This window comes from Balaenoptera musculus, chromosome X, assembly GCF_009873245.2.
Source record: "Balaenoptera musculus isolate JJ_BM4_2016_0621 chromosome X, mBalMus1.pri.v3, whole genome shotgun sequence".
NCBI lineage: Eukaryota > Metazoa > Chordata > Mammalia > Artiodactyla > Balaenopteridae > Balaenoptera > Balaenoptera musculus.
The window spans coordinates 3,545,822-3,570,637 of record NC_045806.1 but is presented as its reverse complement, the minus strand read 5'-3'; the positions used below and the strand labels follow the sequence as shown (position 1 = coordinate 3,570,637).

General features: G+C 39.5%; 1 protein-coding gene across 4 annotated transcripts in view; it reads left to right on the top strand.

The window, feature by feature from the left end:
- The window catches only part of NLGN4X (neuroligin 4 X-linked), a 422,841-nt gene extending 402,268 nt beyond the window's left edge, over nucleotides 1-20,573 (top strand). For all 4 annotated transcript variants that reach the window (XM_036841155.1, XM_036841156.1, XM_036841153.1 and 1 more), the window contains 3 exons: nucleotides 5,944-6,129; nucleotides 9,740-10,529; nucleotides 19,655-20,573. In XM_036841155.1, the coding sequence (XP_036697050.1) occupies nucleotides 5,944-6,129; nucleotides 9,740-10,529; nucleotides 19,655-20,504 (1,826 nt within the window). In that variant the 3' untranslated portion in view covers nucleotides 20,505-20,573. The remainder of the gene's footprint in view (nucleotides 1-5,943; nucleotides 6,130-9,739; nucleotides 10,530-19,654) is intronic.
- Nucleotides 20,574-24,816: the final 4,243 nt, after the last annotated feature.

Here is a 24,816-nt window from a genome sequence, read left to right as displayed (position 1 = left end):
CAGATACCCTTCCTATAGAGTGGTCAGTTCTATCATAGAAACTCACTTAAAGCAATTTACTGACTTGAGAGAACTGAGACCCTTAGGAAAATTTTGAAAAGGGACCCGCATTGGTGGAGGGAAAGAGATAAAATGGCAGTGCCTGTATCTGCGGGTGATTCCTGCGTAAGGGGTTGGACCAGGGAGGTGACAGAGCTGGTCTCCAGGTGGCACTGTACCCCATGGGCAAATAGTGGGGTTTGATGTGAGGCCATATCTACAGGAAGAAGGCAGCTTACAGGATCCCAGCAGCCCTGTAAAGAACATCCTAGGAAGAGATGGAGAAGAGTGAATATACAAAGGCAAAGAGAGATAGAAAGGCAGGGCATATCCCAGGGGGCAGTTATGTGTAATGTGGTAGATTTGTAGGCTAAAGGGCGTGTGTAGAGCATGTCCAGAGATGTAGAGATGGGACCCCAGGGAATGGCCCTGGACATCCCACTAATGCATTTGACTTTAAAACAAGCTTGCTGTGTGTGTGTGTGTGTGTGTGTGTGTGTGTGTGTATGTGTATGATTGCTAAAAAAGCAGTTACAAATTGGAAGAAAAAGCACACAGATATTTAAAATTAAGTGTGAAAATCACCTGTAGCCACCTTCCTAGAGAGAAACGCTATGAACTGCTTGATTTCCTTTCAGAGTTTGTATTTCACACACCCATTTGATGATGCCCATAAAAATGGGATCATAAGACACAGTATTCAGCAACTCACGGTTTTCTGTGAAGAGAACTTGGATGTGGTTCTGTGTTTGCGCGTTTAAATACTCTGTATCATTTTATACACACAAAGAGCCTCCTGTTATATGGATTCAGCCAACGGCATTCATGCAACAAATCTCCTATTCATGGACGTTGAGATTCCTGTCATCCTTATTTTCAAAATTATAATCAATAAGAATTGATTGGATTCTTACATGGCTATTTCTATTTGTAGATCCTTGCATGACTTATTTCTGTACATTCAGGTAGAGATTTTTTATAGAAAAAGCATTTATGGAAATAGAACTGGTGGGTCAGAGGGATTCAGATTTTCATTTTCATGAGTTTTGTCAATTTGTACGCATTGGGGAGCGCCATGATTAGATTGACACTGTAGAAATGGATTGGAAGCAGTAAGGTTGAGGCAGTGAATTGGAGCTCTTATCTCGGACACTGCAGTGCAGAATCCTAGGGGCGATGATGTGTATGAGCTATTCAAGAAACCAAACCAAAAGGATCTGGCGGCCAGGAGAGCTTGAGTCATCAGCACATCTGGAGAAATGATCAAGGGTGAGGTTTGGAACCAAAAAGAATCCAAAGTTGGCTCAGAGGGGGTTTGGTTCCAGACTGGCTGTTGCCAAATTTTCATCATCATGAAACATGTGTACCAATTATCTTCACCTTTTCATTGGCGTTGTGTAATAAATAAACTGTGTTTATCACTTTGTATTTTGTTTCCAGAATATAACTGGTTTTAGTTTTGTGAATCCATATAATTTCAACTAAAGTACTTTAAGACACCTGTGAAACCTCATTCAAAATCATTCTGTGGGGATAGAATATACTTTATGAAAACAGTGCAGGGAATCCCACTAATAACATCATGGGCCCCAGGTGTGGAAACCGATGCTGTAGAAATCGTGTGTCCTTCATAAGCGTCTTTGATTTATTCTACTGACATTGGAAATAGCTCTGTGCGATACTGCGCTGATGATGAGATACTACAGAAGCAGCATCAGTTAGGACTCGTGTCATTTTTAAGGAAAATGAAAACTAAAAACAGACACAATTTCAGTTAGCTTTGCCTATCATGCCTGCAGAATTTGAATGTATACCCCGCTCCCCTTTCATCCTATCCTTTAGAATCTGTGCCCTTTTGTTAAGTCGTAAATGGTTCCAATAAGAAAACTTCACTTTCACCTTGTAATAAACGCACCCAGTGAATAATTTACTGTAAACATCAAAGAATATAGATGTGCATTTATTGGCCTGTTTTTCACATTTCTACCTCTGCTGTAATTCTCATTACACAGATTTCTGTTCGGGCTCATTTGTGTGACCTAAAGTAAATTCTGTCTATGCTCATTGAAACAATTTCATTTAAACATTTCCTTTTTGCTTTTACTCCATTAAATTAAATATTGTGTGTACGAATACACACACACTCTCTCTCTCAAATACACACGCACACTCAAATACACACTCACATATGTATGTGTGTGTGTATATATGTGTGTGTGTGTGTATATATATATATATATATATGTCTGCACACATATATATACAAATATGAGGGAGGGATTCTGATATAATAAAGGCTAGTGATTTGCTGTATTTTGCAAATCCTCTTGCTACAAAGAAACTAAGTAATCAAAATGGGTCATTATGCAAACATATACATATATATGCACACATATATAGAATTCTTTTAGAAATATAGTTGAGACCCTAGGTTAATTCTGCGAATTACAGGTGAATACACATCCTGAAAATATAAAAGATATTTTTCTATATTCACTTAGTAATTATCTTCTGTTTAATGGTCATCAAAAAAAATGCCTACTGTGCTTATGTAATGAATTATTTCCTAAGAGATGAAGTCCTTTGTGGCATTAAAGTCATGTTAAAACGAACCAAAATCCAGCCACATCTGACCCCTCTGGGTTTCTTACTGTTGCCCTGAAGTGGACGGAAAACCATGTGACCCGGAATCATTCTCCTAAACCCCTGCAATTCAAATGAGCGAGAAACATTTAGATCATGATTAGCTACCCTAAAACCCTGAAACTTTCTATTCTAGAGCAATATTAAGACCAAATACAATGTACGTGATATTCATGTCATTCAACATGCAGGTGGGAAACAGGATTTTGGTTTTTTAAGCATCTTTCCCATGAACCAAGTTTTAAAATAACCACACAGCCACTCAGCATATCCCGTGTATTTGTGTGTGTGTGTATTTTGTTCCTTCCACTACTTTGAATGAAACTCAGCATCAATCTAGTCATTAATCTGTCTGAATTCAAATGGTCTCTTTTGTGCGTCTCTTTCATTGTTCAGTTGTGTGTGGGGAGTGGTAACGGCTTACTGCTTTACAAGCTTCAGTTCAGAGACAGTAAATCTCAAAAACCAATGTTTCATCAGCTGAAATGCTGAGAGGATTTGGGGTCCAAGAATGTTTGTCCATGAAAGGAGCTGTTTGTTTAAAATCACTGGCGTTAGCCAGTCAAGGAAAGTTATGTGCTCATCTGGGAAGCTGACTTCTGCGGATGCTTCGATGTTTGCTAATGTGTGTGTGTGTTTCCCAGTTGATACGCTGCTATCATGTTGTCGTTCATACAGTCCCACGCTAGGAAGCCCACACACATCGTATGTCTGGGTTATATCGAACACCGTGTTTTGACAATCAGAATCGGAAAGGAATATGCTGTCATAGGGAACATAAGATGACTTGCATTCATTCTGTCCCTGCAGTGGGAACTCTGACCTGCTTATGATTTCAATTTTAAAAAAGAACCAAAAAAAAAAAGCAATCCCTGGATGTTGCAGTAAATGAAGATTACATGGCAGACGCTATGGAAACACCAGCTTCCAAAAAACCCACGTGTCTTTGCTCAAGTTCAGAGACACGTGGAGAGCTGTTTCCCTCAGGACGTTTGGAAGGCAAGCAGAATTGCCAAGATCAAGGCTTTCCATGGGCTGCTCTTAGGAGAAGTCAGATTTGCCAGGGTATGGAAGATTAATGAGCCCGCCCTTGGAGAGGTTTTACAAGCCATGTTTTGCTGGGGACGGAGGGGCTCTGATTTCATAAAGCCTCGCGATTTACCATCTGTTGCAAATCCTCCCCAGAAACAGGAAGCGACTAGGTCATTCCGTGAGAGCAGAGAGTAGGAGGGAGGTGGACAGAGGAGGGATGAGTTAAAAACAGAACAGTTCCGCCAGAAGATTCCTGGAGCCTTTAGAAATGAACCACCTCTTTCCTGAATGCGGGAAGAGAGGCTTGTCTTACGGTTCTTACACGGCACCCAGGCTGCCATTATAAGCCCGTTCCGTCCATAAAGCTGGCGTGAAAGAGGCTTTTCTCCCAAGCAGGGCGTGATTCATTTTATGAGAAAGCATGTAAAACGTAAGAGGGATGAATGTGGAGGCCCCAGAACATTCACGGGCATGAAACACTAATTAGTAATTGCTCATTAAACAAGGAGGGCCCAGAAACATCTGAACACCCCCTCTCATCATAGCTAATCTCACATCCATCCCCAGGGACCTAAGACGGGAGTGGGTTTGTGCGATGTGCCCTAAATGTTCAACCTGGCAGTTGTCGTCTTGCATCTACCTGTAGGGCTAGGCGATCGTGAGTCCCGATTATTGTGATTTTAGAGTAACAGCAACAATAACCCTTCTGGCTGCTTTCTTTTGAACCAGACCATTTCTAATCCCCTCCTGGCTCCCATCCCCCATTTCCCACAGGTACTCAGGCAAGCTGTGGAAGGGAAGCTTCATTCTCCTCAGCAGGTGTAAGATCTCATCCTTTATGATTTTGTTTTAGGTTTTGAGAAGCCGGTACTCCGAGAGCCTCTTGGATTGCCGTCAGCTTTGCTTAGGGATGTGTTTGAAGGCATTGGTTCTCATTTCTGTTATTTTAGGGCTTGGATCTGTCTGTCTTCGTATAAACACTGCGGCTGCTTTCCATGGTTATTGAATAAGCATTCGTTGAAATGGGTGAACGTCATGACCCTTGGAATAAAGAAATAGTGCAGAAAGGAAAAATATCATAATTGGGGATTTGGTGTAGGGGCAAATAAGAATGGGAAGTGGAAAAAAAAAAAAACAAAACAACTTTTTATGAATTTTTTTTTCCCCAGAAGGCTTATTCAAGACAGATTTGGACATAAAGTTGGATTAAAGTTTGTGCAAGTATTTAAGCTTGGAGGATGCTTTATAAAATATTCATAGTTTTGAATCTGAGTGGGAGAGTGTCTCTTCCACAAAAATGACTTCAAACATCAGAGGAAAGCAGAGTTTCCAGGTCAAGATCTTTTTGCAATGTGAGAGGAACAGGGAATGAGATAGATCTTGAAAACTGATCACTTTGCCACAATTAAATGCCCATATTGCCTTATTTGCAGCTTTAAAAAAAAGGAAGAATTTAGAATTTGATGCCTTGAGTGAAATCTAATTGCTTAATTTACAGAATCCTCCTATTTTTTAAAATAAAATGTACCAGCCCATGATATTTTGGAGACAGTTGGGGAGATTTGAATATGTACTGGCTTTTGGCTGAGATTAAAGAATTATAAGTTTCTGCATGTAACTGTGATATCTTCCTTATATAGAAAAATAGAGATGCATCCTAAACTATTTGTGTGGCATGACATGATGGCTATAATTTACTCTGAAATTTAAGCATTAAAAGGAGTTAAATGAAAATATTAATGAGGAATTCAATGGGGAAAAGCAAACCTATACTGGTTTTATGTACAGTGCACACAATCTTATACACAGATGCCAACACACACACTGTTTTGCCCTGAAAAACTTCTTTTAGGAGTCTTTTTTGTTTTCCCAAGGAAAACCAACATATACACAGGAGTGATAACTTAAATCTAGTAAAGTGTATAGGTTTCTGATATTGTCGTGTATTGTAAATATTTTAGATTCATTTCGCCTTATATGTTAACCCCATACAAACCCCCAGATGAGACACTTTATTATAGTGTCAAAAGAAACAAAAACCATTGTAACTCTTATTTACACAATATACTCCTTTCTGCCATGGAAAAGGTGCTACACTGTTGCTTCTCATTTATAGGAAGGAAAAGTGAAGAATGAACAAAGTAAACCATGGAATGTCTTTCCAAATAGCAGCGACATTGACGTATATTTTGTAGGTGACAACCCCACATCTCCTGTGTTCTTTCGCAGGGTTTTTAAGTACCGGCGACCAGGCGGCCAAAGGCAACTATGGGCTCCTGGATCAGATCCAAGCATTGCGTTGGATTGAGGAGAACGTCGGGGCCTTCGGTGGGGATGCCAAGAGAGTGACCATCTTCGGCTCCGGCGCGGGTGCTTCTTGTGTCAGCCTCTTGACCTTGTCTCACTATTCAGAAGGTAATGAAAGCATCCCCACGGTGGGCAGGGAAGCCTGGGACCCAGAAGTGAACCCATATTGAGTTCTTCTCCAAGGTGCATGCAGGGTGGCCATAGTCTCTATTGAAACCTCCACAGAAAATCCCCCAAATGACATGTATCCACATCCTCTTCTCTTAACTCAGCTTGCTTTGTGATTTTTTTAATTGAGGTATGATTGACATACACCATTAGATTAGTTTCAGGTGTACAACATAAGGATTTGCTGTTGGTACACAGCACAAAACAGTCACCACAGGAAGTCCAGTTAACACCTGTCACCATTTAGTTACAAATTCTTTTCCTTCTGATGAGAATTTTAAGATCTCCTCTCTTAGCTACTTTTAAGTATGCAATACAGTATTATTAACTATCTTAAGGATATATTTTTCTCACTTAGACTTACGGCAAAGAGCCGTTGCTTACAATAATGGGAGGAAAATGACTTCTTTAGAAATGCCTACACCCTGCTTTTGCCTGTCTGAGTTTATTTGGACAACTTTAAATTTTATTAACTTCAATTTTCATCTTGGGAGGAGAAATATGAAAGGGAATCAGTATGTGGATGATGGTTACAGATTTTTAGCTTTCGTGATAAACAAAGCTTGTAGCCATATGGTTATAAAGTCACGTCTTTGATGCAAACTAATTCAAGTTGATTCCCTCTGGTCCATTGGTGATGGAAGTTCCCAGCAATATCAGATGAGAGATTTTTAAAAGAAAAATCAACAGAAATGGGGTGCCGTGGGCCTGGAGGCACCTTAATAACTTCCTGGCTCTCCCTTGAAAAATGGAATAAAAATAAAAACAAAACAAGAAAATGCAGCCCTGGGACACTTTGGCAAGTACAAGTGAATATTCATAATAACAGTCTAAATCATCAAGGTCGTGTTATGTTTCCTTCTGTGTCATTGGTTGGTTTAAGGATTTACCACATCTATTTTAACCATTTTTATGAAAAGCACCTGAAACTTTAAAGGAATTATTTTTCTTTAAAGAGTCTTATATTATCTTTCTTTAAAGTACCCTAAACATGTTAAAAAAAAAAAAAAGGGAAGTATCATCGTGCAATAAGATAGCATCCCATTTTTTTCCTCGCTTCCTACACTATCGTGGACAAGTTAATGACTCTTTCTGTGCCTTGATTGCTTCATTAGCAAGATATGATTGACGATGATTTTTATTTTTAAGTCTTGTGAAGTCTGAATTTCTTGATTCTTTATTTCGTAATGGCTGAGGAGAGGTAGAATGAAAAGCTTATGTTTGTATTAACCCTTTATTAAAAAAGGAAAAAGTGAGTAAATTAGATCATTAATGGTAACGATTCCTATAGCATTTTAGAAAATACCCGTATTTTCCCATTTCTCAATGGATATAATCATGGTTCTCCATTTACAAAATAGTCAGGACCAACTCTAGTAGTAATCAAACACATGTCAGCCAAAACTAATGGGGGAAGAGTGTTAATTCCTTAAATCAATAGATCAGAAATGAATATGGTAATGCTTTGCATCATTTCTGCAAAGTAGCTCTCTAAAATCAACCCAGCAATAGAATCAAGAATTAATGAACATACCCAAACTGTTGGCCTTAGGAATTTCACTTGTCATGATATAACTTAATGAAATCAACATACACATGGGAAAAAGGTGTTTTCATGGAGTTTTCTACCACAGCATTCTCATAGCAAAGAATGAAAGGAAAAGCTACAAGACCAAAAAGACAAGAACATTGTAAATGACAAGTGCATTTACTTGAAGGAACTAATTTGTTTTAAGAATTGTGCTTAAGATATGCATTAACCTGGGAGACATGATATGAAGAGCTCATTCAGCAAACCATCACCTTGGCCAGGTACCACATTCCCTTTGACCCTGTCATGGACAGGAATGCCATTCCAAGCATGTCTCAGATCCTGATGGAGCAGGAAGAGTTCCTTAATTATGACATCAATATACTATGCAGATGTTGGACACAGTTATACACAACAGACCAATGGGAGGGAAAGCACCAAGAAGGAATGATACTAAAAATATTAAAGTAGCTCCTATTTTATAGTGTGAATTATAGGTGACTTTTTCTTTAACTTTTCAAGTTTTATCACAGGTTGTATTACTTCCTTGCCAAAACATACATACACACACACACACACACACACAGACACACACACACACACACACACACACACACACACGGCTACCTCAATCATGGCCAACAGTTATGACAGAGAGAAAAAATGTGTAACTTCTAGCAACATTTTTCTAATTCTGGTTGCCTTCATTTATGAATGTCTTTTAATAGATCAAATATGGACATCATTTCGTTAAGGTGCTTTAAAACATTCACCTTGAGAGCCAGACACACAAGTCAATACTTGCACATTTCCAACAGAATGGTAAACATTGGGAAATTGGCCCCAAATGAGCTTGATGATGTGTTGGGCAAAGCCAGATCTTTTTAAACAGCTCAGTCTTGTGTGTCATCTGTAGGCAATCCTCTAGTCTTTAGAATCACATTTTCCTGACTGCAGTCATGTTTCCTTCATCCTTGATTGCTTGTATGACCTTAAACATCGACAGGGCATGGACTTCTGGACTCCCCGCTGAATGCTTTTATTCTCCCAGTGACTTATGAGGCATCAGGGCTAGATCATGCTGGAGTTCAAGGAAACGGCAGGAAGAGATAAGGAATAGAACACCATGATCTTATTGCCTTCCATCTCATACTGGAGTGGTTAGAAATAGACTTTTATTTACTTCTGGACATCCACGTACTAGACTGATCAGATAGGAAATTTTAAGCTACACAGAATTTTACTCATAAAACAGCCCAAGATTTTTCAAGTTTCTCACCAAACAGACATGTTTAAAATGTGGCAGAATAAATTGTACAAAAGTCTGGGCTTTGAGTGGATGCAACTTTGAAATTAATGATTTTTTTTGGAAAAAAGATACATTTTAGTGGGGCATTCAAGTGAAGATTTCTTTAGGAATAGCTAATTTAACGAATTTATTTTAATTGCATGTTTTTAGCACCTTCAGTATATGGAGCGTGGAAATAAAAATGCATTCCAGAATTTATACTCTGAAACTGATTTCAGTGGATCTTCCCCCTCTAATAAAATGGTACCTGGTTTTGCCAGTAAGAGAAAACAGCCTTTGACCTCTTATGGCCACAAAGCATATTTTTAGAGGCTGGGGGTTGTGATTACTCTGAGACTCTTTATTTATGACATCTGGGGGTGGAGACACTAGTATTACACAAAATTGGGGAAGGAGAAAGAGGTTGTATGTTTTTAGCACTGCAGCTAAAGTGTAAATGCAGTTTCGTTTTCTAAACTCTGTGTGTGTGTGTGTGTGTGTGTGTGTGTGTGTGTGTGTGTCTGAGAGCATCCTATAAGACCACTGTCCAGCAGGAGGGGGAGGGGGAAGAACGAGATAGAAATGAGAGAAAGAGATGCCGAATGCGCTGAATGCTACAGTATCCAGAAATTCACATGCCCGAGGGACAATCAGAGCCTTCTTTGCTGAGTAAAAGCTGCTTTTCTGTCTTTCGGGTTTTCATTTGCATGCCCACAATTTTGCACCTGCAGGTCTGTTCCAGAAGGCCATCATCCAGAGCGGGACTGCCCTGTCCAGCTGGGCCGTGAACTACCAGCCTGCCAAGTACACTCGGATATTGGCAGATAAAGTCGGCTGCAACATGCTGGATACCACGGATATGGTGGAATGCCTTCGGAATAAGAACTACAAAGAGCTCATTCAGCAGACCATCACCCCGGCCACGTACCACATCTCCTTCGGGCCCGTCATTGACGGGGATGTCATCCCCGACGACCCTCAGATCCTGATGGAGCAGGGGGAGTTCCTCAACTATGACATCATGCTCGGGGTCAACCAGGGGGAGGGGCTGAAGTTCGTGGACGGCATCGTGGACAATGAAGATGGCGTGACACCCAACGATTTTGACTTCTCGGTGTCCAACTTCGTGGACAACCTTTACGGCTACCCGGAGGGGAAGGACACCTTGCGGGAAACCATCAAGTTCATGTACACGGACTGGGCAGATAAGGAGAACCCTGAAACACGGCGGAAAACCTTGGTGGCTCTGTTCACCGACCACCAGTGGGTGGCCCCCGCCGTGGCCACTGCAGACCTGCACGCGCAGTACGGCTCGCCCACCTACTTCTACGCCTTCTACCACCACTGCCAAAGCGAGATGAAGCCCAGCTGGGCGGACTCAGCCCATGGCGATGAGGTCCCCTACGTCTTCGGGACCCCCATGATTGGCCCTACCGAGCTCTTCAGCTGCAACTTCTCCAAGAATGATGTCATGCTCAGCGCAGTGGTCATGACCTACTGGACGAACTTCGCCAAAACCGGGTATGTTCTTCTCCCCATCAGGTTATCGTTTGTCCGGTTCCTCCCTGTAAGTGTGGTTTCCATGACTGGCTAGACTGCGGTGTGCAGGCATGCACACACAATAACAAAAGCAGTCATTCTTCCCCCCCACCCCCAGCATCTAGGGACACCTCATGTTTTCTTTACCCCTGAATTGTTTTCTATCAAGTCAGATTTTTGCTAAGGTGCTAGATGCATATTGAAAATTCTACACTTGCTACTGGGGTCAGATTTAGATATATTTGGCTATTCTATTGAAAACTGATCCTGGAGTTTCAAATCTAGATAGGACCTTGTCTTGTTTGGTACATAAGAGGGTTATCAAAATACATGTGCCACATGGAATGCATAGCCAAGGAATGAAATAAATCTCATAATAAATATACAGAAATACTATATGTGTATATAATATATATATTATATATGTATATGCACATGTAATAACTCCTAATCTCATAACTGTAGAGAAATCCTATGTGTGTGTGTATGTAAGATATATATACACATATGTATCTATATACAAGCATAGGATTTCTCCATTGTTGTGAGATTTATTTTCTATATATACATATACATACAACATACATTTACTTTGTTTATATATAAATATTTACACGTGTTTATTTCATTAATATAAATTTCATACATGTATGTATATTTATCTGTATATCTATCTATAGACACATATAGAAAGCTCATTGGCTAAATATAGTAGGAAATATCCAAGAGTTACATATACAACAGGGTCCACCCGTATTCCACTGAGCAGATTCTCTGCAAGCAACGAAAGAAAAGACTCCCCAACATCTTAAGGAGCTACAAATATCGGATCATCTTTTCATTTTCTCTTGTCGAATAACCTAATTGTGGAAATTAATGAGGTATCGTTCTGTTCTACCTGCCTGTGCTTCTGTGATTAACCTTGAGCTTCTTGTACCGACTTTACAGTGAAGATCCTCCCGGCTCTGGAGGATGGAGAATCTTCCTGTGGGTCGCTGGGGGGTGGAATTAGGCCCCATACTGCAGCAGCCCCGCAGTGCCTGAGCGTCATGTAGCTCTAATGAGAGGATGTGGGGATGCTGGGGATGTGTAGGGGGTTAGCAGGTATCATTCTTTACAATGATTCCAAATACTCTGGTAGGAAGTGGTTTCATGGTTTTGCAGTCTTAGGAAAAGTGTGGCACGTTTCTTGAGTGGAAAATATGTTGTATGGATACCCACTTTGGACTGTCCCATTTTACAAGTTTGACCTAAGAAAGACAGTGGGGTACGGAGACGGTACAGCCGTGCTGGGGAGAGATGCTTGTCTGTCCCCAAAAGTTTATTTTTTCGACAAGGAGGTGATTGAGGTCACGTCAGCAAGTATTTTTAAGTAACCCCTGTTTATTACATTCCTAGGGCTGCTGCAACAAAGTACCAAAAATGATGTAGCTTAAAACAACAGAAGTGTATTTCACAGTTCTGGAGGCTAGAAGTCCACAATGAAGGTGTCTGCAGGGCTGAGTTCTCTCTAAGACCCATAGGGGAATGTTTCCATGCTGCTTCCTAGCTTCTGGTGCTTTGCTGGCAGTGTTTGGTGTTGCCTGACTTGTAGCTGCATCTCTCCAAGCTCTGTGTCTGTTATACCGTGGTGCTCTCCCAGCACGTCTGTCTTTATATAGCCATCTTCTTCTTTTTTATCTATATTGAAGTATAGTTTATTTACAATCTTGTGTTAATTTCTGCTGTACAGCAAAGTGATTCAGTTATAGACATATATACGTTCTTTTTCATATTCTTTTCCATAATGGTTTATCACAGGATATTGAGTATAGTTCCCTGTGCTGTACAGTAGGTCCTTATTGTTTATCCATCCTATATATAATAGTTTGCATCTGCTAATCCCATACTCCCACTCCATCCCTCCCCCATTCTCCTCCCCCTTGGCAAATACAAGTCTATTCTCTCTGTCTGTGACTCTGTTTCTGTTTTGTAGATAAGTTCATTTGTGTCATATTTTAGATTCCACATATAAGTGATATCATATGGTATTTGTCTTTCTCTTTCTGACTTATTTTACCTAGTATGGTAATCTCTAGTTGCATCCATGTTGCTGCAAATGGCATTATTTTGTTCTTTTTTATTTTGGCCATCTTCTTATAAGGGCACCAATCATATTGGTTTAGGAGTCCATCCTGCTCCAGTATGACCTCATCTTTTTTTTTTTTAATTTTTATTTTTTGGCCGGGCTGCGCAGCTTTTGGGATCTTAGTCCCCCAACCAGGGATTGAACCAGTGCCCCCTGCAGTGGAAGCACAGAGTCCTAACCACTGGACCGCCAGGGAATTCCCACTATAACCTCATCTTAACTTGACTGACTACATCTGCAATGACCCTATTTCCAATAAGATCACACTGTGAGGTCCTGGGTGTTAGGACTTCAGCGTATCTTAATTTGAGGGGGAAACAGTTCAATGCGTAACCCCTTTTAAAGGCAGGACCAATGCCCCATTGTGTCATAGAACTCAGATAGGTAATACCTGCCCTTGCAAAGCGTTGCCTTCTTTTGAAGCAAAAAAACTCACAGGAGCGTTTCCCACACCATGGCCATGCCTATCGACTACATCACCATCCAAACCTATCATTAATTCCATAACATCTAAACACAAACATGACTTACTTTTGTTAAAGCCACCTACTTTCTTTTTCTCTCACGTGTTTTGGGAATAAACTTTATATGATTTTCTTAAATGGAAAGCTAGGATCATTCATCATCAATTTAACTGAACCATTAAAGAAAACTACGAAATCCAAATAAAGCCATTAAATTCTCATTAGCTGTTCTTGCCTGCCAAAGGCTCTGAGATGGATTTTCTCTTGTTGTTTAAAAAAAAAAAGAACAAAGAAAAATTAAAGGAAATTAATGTCATGAGATGGTAGAGAAATGCTAGCACCAAACCTATAGGTCACGAGGACCTGTCAACGACTAAATGAGGATTGAAAATGTTGAGTGTTCTTCAAAACGTTTTTTAAGATGTTGAGTGCTTTTTAATTTCATAACTCTATATTCCTAAAATCACTTTGCTTAGTGCCTGTGGTTCACGCCCCTCATTTGGGGAACACAGTGGTGGAGATGTAAAATAGCTTGGGCTTAATCCCTGGCCGAGTATACTCATGTGGCCACTAGTGGTGCGTGTTTAGGATACTTTTGGATTTCATAAAGATGCTAAAGTAGCGGATGGGGAAGGAATAAGGACTTAGCTTGGAGGAATAGCTGCCATCTGACCAGAGTCCAGGTAGAGATCTCACTGTGGTAACAGGATATCGCTAACGGATGGCCTCGGATGTCAGTCTGAAAAATCTGGATTTTATCCAAGCAGGAGCTCTTTTTATTTCTGTGGTCCATGTGGAGCATAGCCGAAATCATACTTGGGGATATTAATGCAATGAGTTTTCACAACACATTTGAAAGGTCGTTGGAATGACTCAAATCATCTTTCTTTTTTTTTTTAATTAATTTTATTTAGTTTTGGTTGCGTTAGGTCTTTGTTGCTGCGCGCGGGCTTTCTCTAGTTGCGGCAATCGGGCTACTCTTCGTTGCAGTGCACGGGCTTCTCATTGCGGTCACTTCTCTTGTTGCAGAGCACGGGCTCTAGGCGCATGGGCTTTGGTAATTGTGGCACGTGGGCTCAGTAGTTGTGGCTCGCGGGTTCTAGAGCGCAGGCTCAGTAGTTGTGGCACACGGGTTTAGTTGCTCCGCAGCATGTGGGATCTTCCCGGACCAGGGCTTGAACCTGTGTCCCCGGCATTGGCAGGTGGATTCTTAACCACTGCGCCACCAGGGAAGCCCTCAAATCATCTTTTAAGGAAGTTACTCAGAACTTCCTCTAACCTGCAATGCAATATGCAATTTCAAACGTAAGTCAGGAGGATCACATTTCAGTAGCTTATGGTTTAACAAAAAATGGGGGATTGAGCAAAGTCTAGTGATTTAGGTGTTTGCCAATGGATGATATGGCTTATGAGGTGCTTGCTAGTTATTCATTGATTGATTTTAAATAGGGTAGTGGCATGATCAGCCCTGTGTGGAGGAGGATTTCTTTGTCCCTAGGGGGCTGCTAAAGTGGTCCAGCTGAGGAGAATGAGGCAGTATGGTGCCAGTAATGGAATAGCATGGGATCAAACCATCTCTCATGTCATTAAGGGTCTCATACCTTATCTGATGCCAGCAAGGGAAGAGCATAGGATAAACCATCCGTGATGTCACAGTGTGAGGTGAGATGCTTAACTCTGTTCTCCAGAACACATACTCAGGCAATGACCCACAGAATATGATGGAATACACTTGAGTACCATCCACTGCTCCCTGTAAGCAGTACAGAGACAGGAGTTTGGTTATAACAATACCCTATCATATGTCTAATCACAACATATGGCTGAGAAGAAAGGATTACGTTGTGTCAGAACATGCTTTGCCATGGTCGCTGGGTGGACCTTCACATCTGCTGCCCCTTGTAAACAGCAGCCCAATGACCCTGACTATTCATACATTTGCTGAGATGAGGTGAACACTGGGGCTTCTTTCTCTATGACCAAAGCTCACAGTGCTGACCTTACATGTAGGCTTAAGTGTAGATATATCTGGTATGCCAATTTTGTTGTTGTTGTTGTTAAGCACAGAAAACATAATGTGGGGATGGTGTGTGTGGTAGGCATGGAAGGAAGGAAGGAAGGGAGGAAGGATGGAGGGAAGGATAGAAGGATGGAAAGAAGGAAGGAAGGATAGAAGGATGGAAGGAAGGAGAGAGGGAGGGAAGAAGGAAGGAGGGAAGGAAACAAAGAAAGAAGGAAAGAGGGAGGGGAGGGAAGGAGGAAGGGGGGAGGGAGGGAAGGGGAGCAGAGGAGGATGCTTTCATCGCTAGGAGACTGTTTCAATAATCCAGGTGAGAAGACTAACCCAAAACAGCGCTGGGAAAGGACAGTGAAGCCAGGACATTAAGTATTAGGCTAGAAATAAGGCTACTTGGAGAGTTTTGATAAATGAGAAGTTATGTCTGGGAAAAATTAAAACTAATCCCAAGGTTTACAAATGATTACACAGATTTAAACTCTTTGTCACATCCAACCTCTTTGGGAATAGGTGGGAAGGCGTTGGTCCTGGCCACTCAGTAGAAATCAGGTGCTCATTGATCAAGGACCAATGCGATTTGGGTCTGTGTGGGGAGAGGTGGATAAAATGGGTAGGATGAGGGTCTCTACAGATGATATGGCTGTGAACAGTACCTTCACCGTTCTGTATGGAAGGCCTCGGAGGCTCTTGGAATTCAGAGATGGGAAGGCCATTGGCCGATAAGCCAATGTATATTATGTAAGAAAAACAACATATATTCCAATATGTCAAAATACATTTGTGTAGGTCGAGTGGGTGGGATGACGTATTTTTCATTGGTTTTCAGATGCCATCTTTACTTTTGATTTTGCTCATATCCTGTAATTGATTTATATTTCAACTTTTGCTCAATCTTTGCAAAAATCAGGAAACAGACAGGAAAGATGGGTTAGATAGAGTTGCAGTCAAAGCCTGGTTTTAAAAGTGACCTTTATTGCCCCAGAGTAGTTTAAGCTCAGTGAAGGAACATCTCTACCGGTTGTATAGGACGGACTGAACACAAACTTCTTGGTGCGGGGGGTAGTTTTCTTCTTAGAGGTCTAGGGACAAATAGTCAACCACGACATTGTTTTAGGGGTAAGGAAAACCTTATACCATCCAAAGGAGCATATCAGAGGGTTCACTGGTATTTTTAAAGAGATCATGTTACCCATCTCTCGCAAATAAGATGAACCACAAGACCTTGGAGACGCATTTAACCATCCACTTCTAAGATGATATCGCAAATGAAATATGACAGGTAAAAATGTATGTTTAGGTGACGAGGAGTATGGATAGGTATTGAGGTTTTTACTAGAGAAAGAAGGTGTGTCTGTTTCATTCTCTCCTTAATCATTATCATCTTTAATTTTACTCGTGGGTATTAAAACACGCCATGTGCTGAAGCAAAGTCTAAACAACAAGGCAGTGGTATCCCACATAGAGATCTTACTGTCTTTGGGGTGTTTGACAAGGGAAAATGATGAGCCTTCGTAAGCGCCGTGAGTTTATCTTGGTTTAAGGCTTCTGACTGTGCATCTCCAAGAGCTTTGATAGATTGTATCGGGCTAAAGCATACTTACCGGATTTTCAAAATCCTCTATTCTCTGAGAACAAAATAAATGTGTTTCCTTACCTTTCAAATGTACACCGAATTCCATTAAAAAAATCGATAAATATCCTACATGAACAGACACTCTCTTTCCTAGATGCCCTCTCTTCAATAAAAGATCAGTACAACTAAAAGACCAATTCCGTGAAATCAGATCAATGCAAACATAGTAGGAATCCTCACTCCCTTTCGTTGCTTTTAGAACAATAAAAATCGATGACAAATTTCTCCATGACAGATTCCAATGAAATAGGAATTTTCCAACAATGTATTTCAGAAGACTCAAATAAAAAAACATGAGGTGCTATATTAAATCCAACATTTTTTGAAAACATGTAAGAATATAAAAATGAATTAAAAGCAGATTATTTTAAAGTATATAAATGTTTATAAATGAACACATAAATAAGAAAGCTCATAGTATTAAGACCTATAATTTTTTATATTTTATCATCTCACTAATAAGAGCACAGCAGTTAGTGTGTACTCAGTTACGTGGTAAAATTTCTTTGTCCTGCATACCACATATATAATCATATCTACGATCATATATATACCTATGCATCTATATATATATGTGTGTGTGTGGGTGTGTGTGTGTATAGTATGCAGTATGTACTGTTGTATACAATATACTTTTATACAGTATATACTATACACAGTGTATAATATACTGTATGCACTGTGGTATACAGTATACTTTGATACAGCATATACTATATACAGTATATAGTGTACCATATATGCTATGATATACATAGTATACTTTTATACAGTGTATACTATATACAGTGTACAGTGTACCATGTATACTGTGGTATACAGTATATTGTTATGCAGTATATACTATACATAGTGTATAGGATACTTTGATACAGCATATACTATATACAGTATATACTGTACCATGTATGCTATGATGTACACTGTATACTTTTAAAAAGTATATACTATGTATAATTTACAGAGTACCGTATATACAGTATATTGTTATGCAGCATACACTATATCTAGTATATTAGTATACCATATATACTGGTATGCAGTATACTTTTATGTAGCATATACTATGTAGAATGTATAGTATTAGGTATATTCTGTGGCTATATACAATATGTTATTTATAGTCCTCTCTCACTAGCAATTTGTAGGTATTCTAATTTATGCATTATAGAGAGGGATATTATTTACTGAGCTCTTACTACATGCCAGGAATATTGTAGTTATTATTTAACCTTTCTCACTTCCTTTCCATCCCAGTATTCTTATCCACTTTATAGATGAGGAAGATGAGGCTAAGAGAGGCTTAAGGATTTGCTCAAGATTTCACAGCTTGTAAAGAGGGAGAGATGCAGAACTTAATGTATGGAAATGATTTTGACAGCCTCAGACTGAGGGCTAAAGTCCTTCCTTTGGCAGATGCGTCTGTTGGTCAAGTGCATCGTTTGCATCCTGCACACTACTTGGGAATGTCTGTAGACTTCAGGTCTGCCAGTGGGACCTTCTGGTTCCCCAGTCTTCTGATACATGAGCAAACAGGCAGTGGCTTAAGGCAGCTTCAAGTGTTACCTGGAAAATAGAAGTTAGAGCACCTGGAGCAATAGATCTGAGCAAACTGGGTCTGCACATCATGTATGAATGTTCAGTGTCAACTAGGTGATGTTATGTCATGCACGATCTCACATTTTCCAAACCAGTACACATTAAGATGAAACCTGTTTTACAGCTCACTTTACCAAGCCTAGAAAAAATGGAAGAAATGAGAATATGATACCTTTGCAGGGCGGGGGGAGGTTGTTTGTTATCTTAAAAGAGTTGGTTGCAAAGATGTTTCAAGTACCATGTTTTGTGGAGAATCTTTCAATTTTGAGGACTCTCCTTCTGCCTGTGCCCACTTATGTAAATTATAGGAGACTTCTTAGGTTCATAGTTGCCATGCACACTTGAAATCTATAAAAACCCTCAATTTCTTGCATCGTGTGGTACTTTTCCTAAAATCCTTAACTCTGCATATCTAAAAGCACCGTCTTACCAAACTTCTTAAATCAACGGGATGTTGTTTGATCTTTACGTGACTCTGTCTTCAGAAGGTTTCCAAGTACATACATATTTGTCTTTCTGAGAGAGAACGAACAATTGATGCATAATTCTATTTATTAACATCTTGTAATTACAAAAGCCAGTTTTTATTTGATTTTTAACATACATTTTAGTTGTAACCGCAATATCTATTCATTTACCTAAGAAGCAATTCTTGAGGAAGGAAGAGAATGGCACAAATTTTGGACCATAGCCTCTAAATCAGGATTTCTCAGCCTCAATACTATTGACACCTGGGACCAGGTACTTCTCTGCTGTGGAGGGGCTGTCCTGTGCCCTGGAACATATTTAACAGTCACCCTGGCATCTACCCATTCATGGCACCACCCTTCACTTATAACAACCAAAAAACATCTCCAGAAATTACCAGATGCCCTCTTGGGGGCAAATCACCCCTGGCTGAGATTTCTGACTCAAAAGTAGTTAAACTTGAAAGGCTGAAAATTTTCCAAGACACATTTTTGGTTTCCTTCTTTATCATGGAAGATAATTGGATGCATTAAAAAAAATGTAGAAGTGTTATGAAAATGCTATCATACTGCCATCAGGAATTATTTTTAAAATAAAGGTAAGGGGATTTTAAAGAAAAGGCAAAATGGCAGCGCATCGGGATTAAAACACCATGTATTTGTTGCTACTTGAGTACTTTGTGCATATCAATAAACACATGAGATTATCTGATTGTAATTTTATTGTATTTGATTAAAATTTACTTGGGAAATGTGGAAGAGTGTGACCTTTCTCTTTTTTTCTCCCTTCTGTCCCCAGTGATCCTAATCAGCCAGTTCCTCAGGACACCAAGTTCATTCACACAAAACCCAATCGCTTTGAGGAAGTGGCCTGGTCCAAGTATAACCCCAAAGACCAGCTCTATCTGCATATTGGCTTGAAACCCAGAGTGAGGGACCATTACCGAGCCACAAAAGTGGCTTTCTGGTTGGAACTCGTGCCTCACTTGCACAACTTGAATGAGATATTCCAGTATGTGTCCACAACCACAAAGGTTCCTCCTCCGGACATGACCTCCTTTCCCTACGGAACTCGGCGATCTCCTGCCAAGATATGGCCCACGACCAAACGCCCAGCGATCACTCCCGCCAACAACCCCAAACACTCCAAGGACCCTCATAAAACGGGGCCCGAGGACACCACCGTCCTCATCGAAACCAAACGGGATTATTCCACTGAGTTGAGCGTCACCATTGCCGTGGGGGCATCCTTACTCTTCCTTAACATCTTGGCGTTCGCGGCGCTGTACTATAAGAAGGACAAGAGGCGCCATGAGACACACAGGCGCCCCAGTCCCCAGAGAAATACCACAAATGACATCGCTCACATCCAGAACGAAGAGATCATGTCCCTGCAGATGAAGCAGCTGGAGCATGATCACGAGTGTGAGTCCTTGCAGGCTCACGACACGCTGAGGCTCACCTGCCCTCCAGACTACACCCTCACGCTGCGCAGGTCCCCCGATGACATCCCACTTATGACACCAAATACCATCACTATGATTCCCAACACGCTGACGGGGATGCAGCCTTTGCACACGTTCAATACCTTCAGTGGAGGACAAAACAGTACAAATTTACCCCACGGGCATTCAACCACTAGAGTATAGCTTTGCCGTCTCCTTCCCCTCCCTCTGCGCCTCCCCTCAGCCACACTGAAGAGAGAAGGAAAGAAGCAACATCTCCAAACAAGGAATGTTTGGCTTAAGTCAAAAAAAAAAAAAGCAAAAGGGCAGCCACTGTGTCCTTGCAGACCCTTTCCATTGGCATTTCCCAGTACAACGAGATCAACTTCTGACCCTACGAAATGTGAAACGTATACATTGCTGTTACAATACTGCTTTAAGATCTCCACCATCCAGCAAACTTTAGTGCAACTAGGACATCGAAGTTTCAAGGACCTGGATGTTTCCAATGTGACCATAGAAGCTGACTCTTCTGGAACTCAGCCGAGGACACTTTTTTTTTTTTTTAATTACAATTGAAATAAACAAATAAATAAAAGTTCTTTTTGTGCCATACGACAGATGGCTCTACTTAAGTGAAGAAAGAATCTATGGGCTTTTACCCAGCATATGGAGCTGTAATACAGAGAGAAGGAAAAGTAGAATTTTATTAAAATAAAAGAACTGACTATGCAGTTACATACGTAGAGTTCTGTGCAAAGAGATGTTTTGCCAGCCTGAACTCTATTTAAGAAACTTTGTAAAAAAAAAAAAAAATGTATATAGCTGTGCGTTTAAACAAACACACACAGAGAGAAAAACAAAAACAAAAACAAACAAAAAAAAGCTTTTATTGGTGTTTTCAGTTTGAAAGAGCTTTTAGCAAGATTGTGCTTTCCATTGTGGTCTGTATGTATATAAATCTATATATACATTAGTCATATCACCTCTGTCTCCTCCAGGACAAAGGAGGATTTTCTTCTTAATTCCTTGTGGCCAACAGACATGGGGTTTTCTAACGTGTTTCATTTGTAGGAGGATGTGATTGTCACACAGCGGACCTAGACCGTCTGTTCGACTAGGCTCTCTCTCCCCTTTTTGGGCTGGAAAGTGCATGCGACAGCATTCTTAGGAGACCATTATTTTTAGGAAAACTTTTATTTTTGTGTGTTAAGGCTTCATGAAGTTGCAACCCCAGGATGGATCCCCAACGTGGAGCCTATTTAAAGCTTGTTGAATTAGAAACACGCACATGCAGAGTGACCGCGGGGGAAAAACAGAATACAAGTCTCGTTCTGTAGTTCTGGTTCTTTGAATCTGTTGAGGAAGAGTTGCTTCCCATCCCAGGGTCCTGCCAAAAAGGAAAAGAAAGCTTGTCTTTGGTAGGGCCAAGCTCTGCTGAGTCAATACAGCTCTGTATTCCCCAGCAGCTGCAGAAGGGTTTGGCTGATGAAATACCTGCTCAGCTTAGCTAATCAGATTGAAAGAGGGCATGTGTCTTTCCTTTCTGTTTAAGCAGTAAGTCCCTTATTTATCAGTAAGCAGGGATTTTTATTTTTTATATCATTTATGGGATAAAACATATGCTTGTCTGAAACTATTACCTTTTGTGGATTTGTGTATCAGTCACTGATCCATGAGTATTACAAAGAGAAAACAAACAAAAGGATAGAACATTAAAAGTGCTTTGCATGGGTTTTCCGGGAAGTTAGGATGGCTTCACTGTCAAGATAACACACAGAAATATTCAGTCATTTTAAATTGGTGAGACAGGGATGAGAAGTTTGTCCCTCTGGCACTTTGTCATTTTCTCATCGTCCTTTTAATTTTACTTAAGGAATATTTTGCAAGTGTCCTAAAGTGGAAGGAAAAAAATAGTAACCATGGTGACTTTATGTTTCGTCTTTCAAAAATTATTGCAACACCGGGAAATAGTAGCCAAAGATATTCGAAGATAATGTCTCTGGGCATGGTTCTCATGGAAACCCAGCATTAAATGTCTTTGCCAAGGTGGACATTCTCCACAAAGCTAGTCCAAATTCCTTGTCTCTTCGTATAATCTTTGATTATTGAACCCCTAAACTAAAACTGTAGCAATGTCTATCAAAGTGTTTGAAAATGCCCCCCCTAGAAAAAGAGAGTTCTTAAAAAAATGCATACAGATCATCCAATAAATTCTGTTGTTCATCTTGGTTTAAGATGTGATTCTTAAACCAAGAGTGATTCTCTGTATATACATATGTGAAATATAATCCCAACTTTGCATAGAGTGAAGCATCACTCCTGCAGCTAGAGGTGTTATGGGTACGATTTTTGTTCATCATTTTTTAAAGCTATTGTCAGGCCATTTCTGCAAGCTGTGTATTACCCCAGCTAAGCTACGACGAATAGGCTCTCCAGGAAACTACAAAGGACGTGATGCTTGGCACCAATGTGGGTCCGGTATGTTTGTAATGTGAATTCCAGTATTTGTTTAGTATTTCCAATTGTCTTCTGCTAGCAATATGCACAGTAATGTATCAGGCTTGTGACATTTGGATAAGGAAAAAAAAAAAAAAGAGTTCTTGTTAAGTGAATAACTTTAGCTTTTACAAAGGATTATGATCAAAAGCAATTTAATACACCTTAAATGATATTTCTACATGGAAAGAAGTTATAGAATCTTCATAGAGTTCTATGAGAATAAAATATACTTGCTATCTATAAAAAAGAGGAAAAAAATAAGAAAAAAAACCATAAGTTAAAAAAAAACTTTCCTAGGCTTTTATTCTTGACCTTCACTGGCACGCAGGGTTTAATGGTTTCTTGGTTTATTATTTTGCGATTTTGTTTTTGATTTTGCCTTAAGTAATGATAGAAGATATATATGGCTGGACACATATGTATAAACTTTTCAGCAGCATTTTTAATAATAAAATATCACAGTATTTTCTAATGCTTTGTGCAAATAATTATGCGTCCATTCTTTTTTTGTAGGTGGCCTATCATATTTATTTATTTTTCCTTCTTTAGATGTCTTTTTCACTTTAAAAACTAAGTGATACGTCTGACGTAGGTGATAAACGGCACACTCAATTGGTAATAGATCAGTTTCTTGTGGTTTGTCCTCGTGAACAAGTTTTGTGTCCCCGCTAGGGATTTTCTTCTGGCCTGACATTGGAGAAAGGCACTCTGGATGGTGACACTCATAACAAGAGGATGATTCCTGAAATGGAACACTTGGGTTTATTAACTTTAGCCACTGCTTCTTCTTATGTTGCTGGGTTTTGAGTTGTGTTTGTTGTCATGCCTTAAATCTTTCTAATAGAGAGCCTTATTTGAGTAAGTCTCTGACAGCAAGAAATTTATTTGTATACAACTGGAGAGGCAGAAAATTACTACCATACCGATGAGACCTAACTTGTCCAGTCCTCACATGCACCTGGTCATTCCTTATCTTAACAGTCACGATAGTCCTAAGGGGCAGGCACCTGTATTATTTCTATTTTAAAACTGAAGATGTTGAGAATCAGAAACATAAGCTACAAGGCAGCAGCAGAGCTCAGATTCAAAGGAAGATCGTGTGTTCAGAGCCCAAACTCTTCACCAGTGAAGGATGCAGCAAAAATTTCTAACTCAAGTTCATGGATGTCATGATAACATTAGCCAATTATCAGATAAAGGAAAACAGCAATGACTGTGAGTGCTATATTTGAACTCTGAATTTTTTTTTACATGTTGGACTCAGGTCGTTTGCTGAATGTGACGTACACAGGATATATATATACACACATATATACACATATATACATGCATATTTATATATTACATACAAATAATAAAGATATTAATAATATATTGTGTATTTATAATTTAATAATAAATATTCAAATATATTTATAAAGTATAATTATATTTTTATAATTATATAGATACATATATATTATTAGCTATACTATATGAAACATTTCTATACATCTGTATATAAAATAATATAATACATAATATATCATACCATATATGTGATATAATATGTAATATATATTTTATATATTTAAAACATTCTATATTACACATATATTGCAGATATGTATATATATCATATGTTATATATACGTACTATAATTCTAGTGCATACGAGTTATCTCATACAAAATATGTGTTTACATATATGTAAATATTTAAATAACTTTCATAAATATGTAAATAATATTTCATGAATACATAAACATGTCATATTTATTTAATGGAAATGCCATTTTCGTGGATTTAAAATTAGATCTCTAGCAAATTTTTGAAAGAGGGGAGTCATTCCTTTTTTCACCACTTGATGCATTCTGAATCATCAAATAGTTATTATATTCTAATAACGAATGGTAAAAATGTATGCATTCATTCATTCATCTATTTATTCTTTCTGCAAATGTTTACCAAGCTTCTCCATCACCCCAGCTCTGTGCTGGGGCTTCTGTTAAAAATGAAAGAAGAAGCTCTCTCC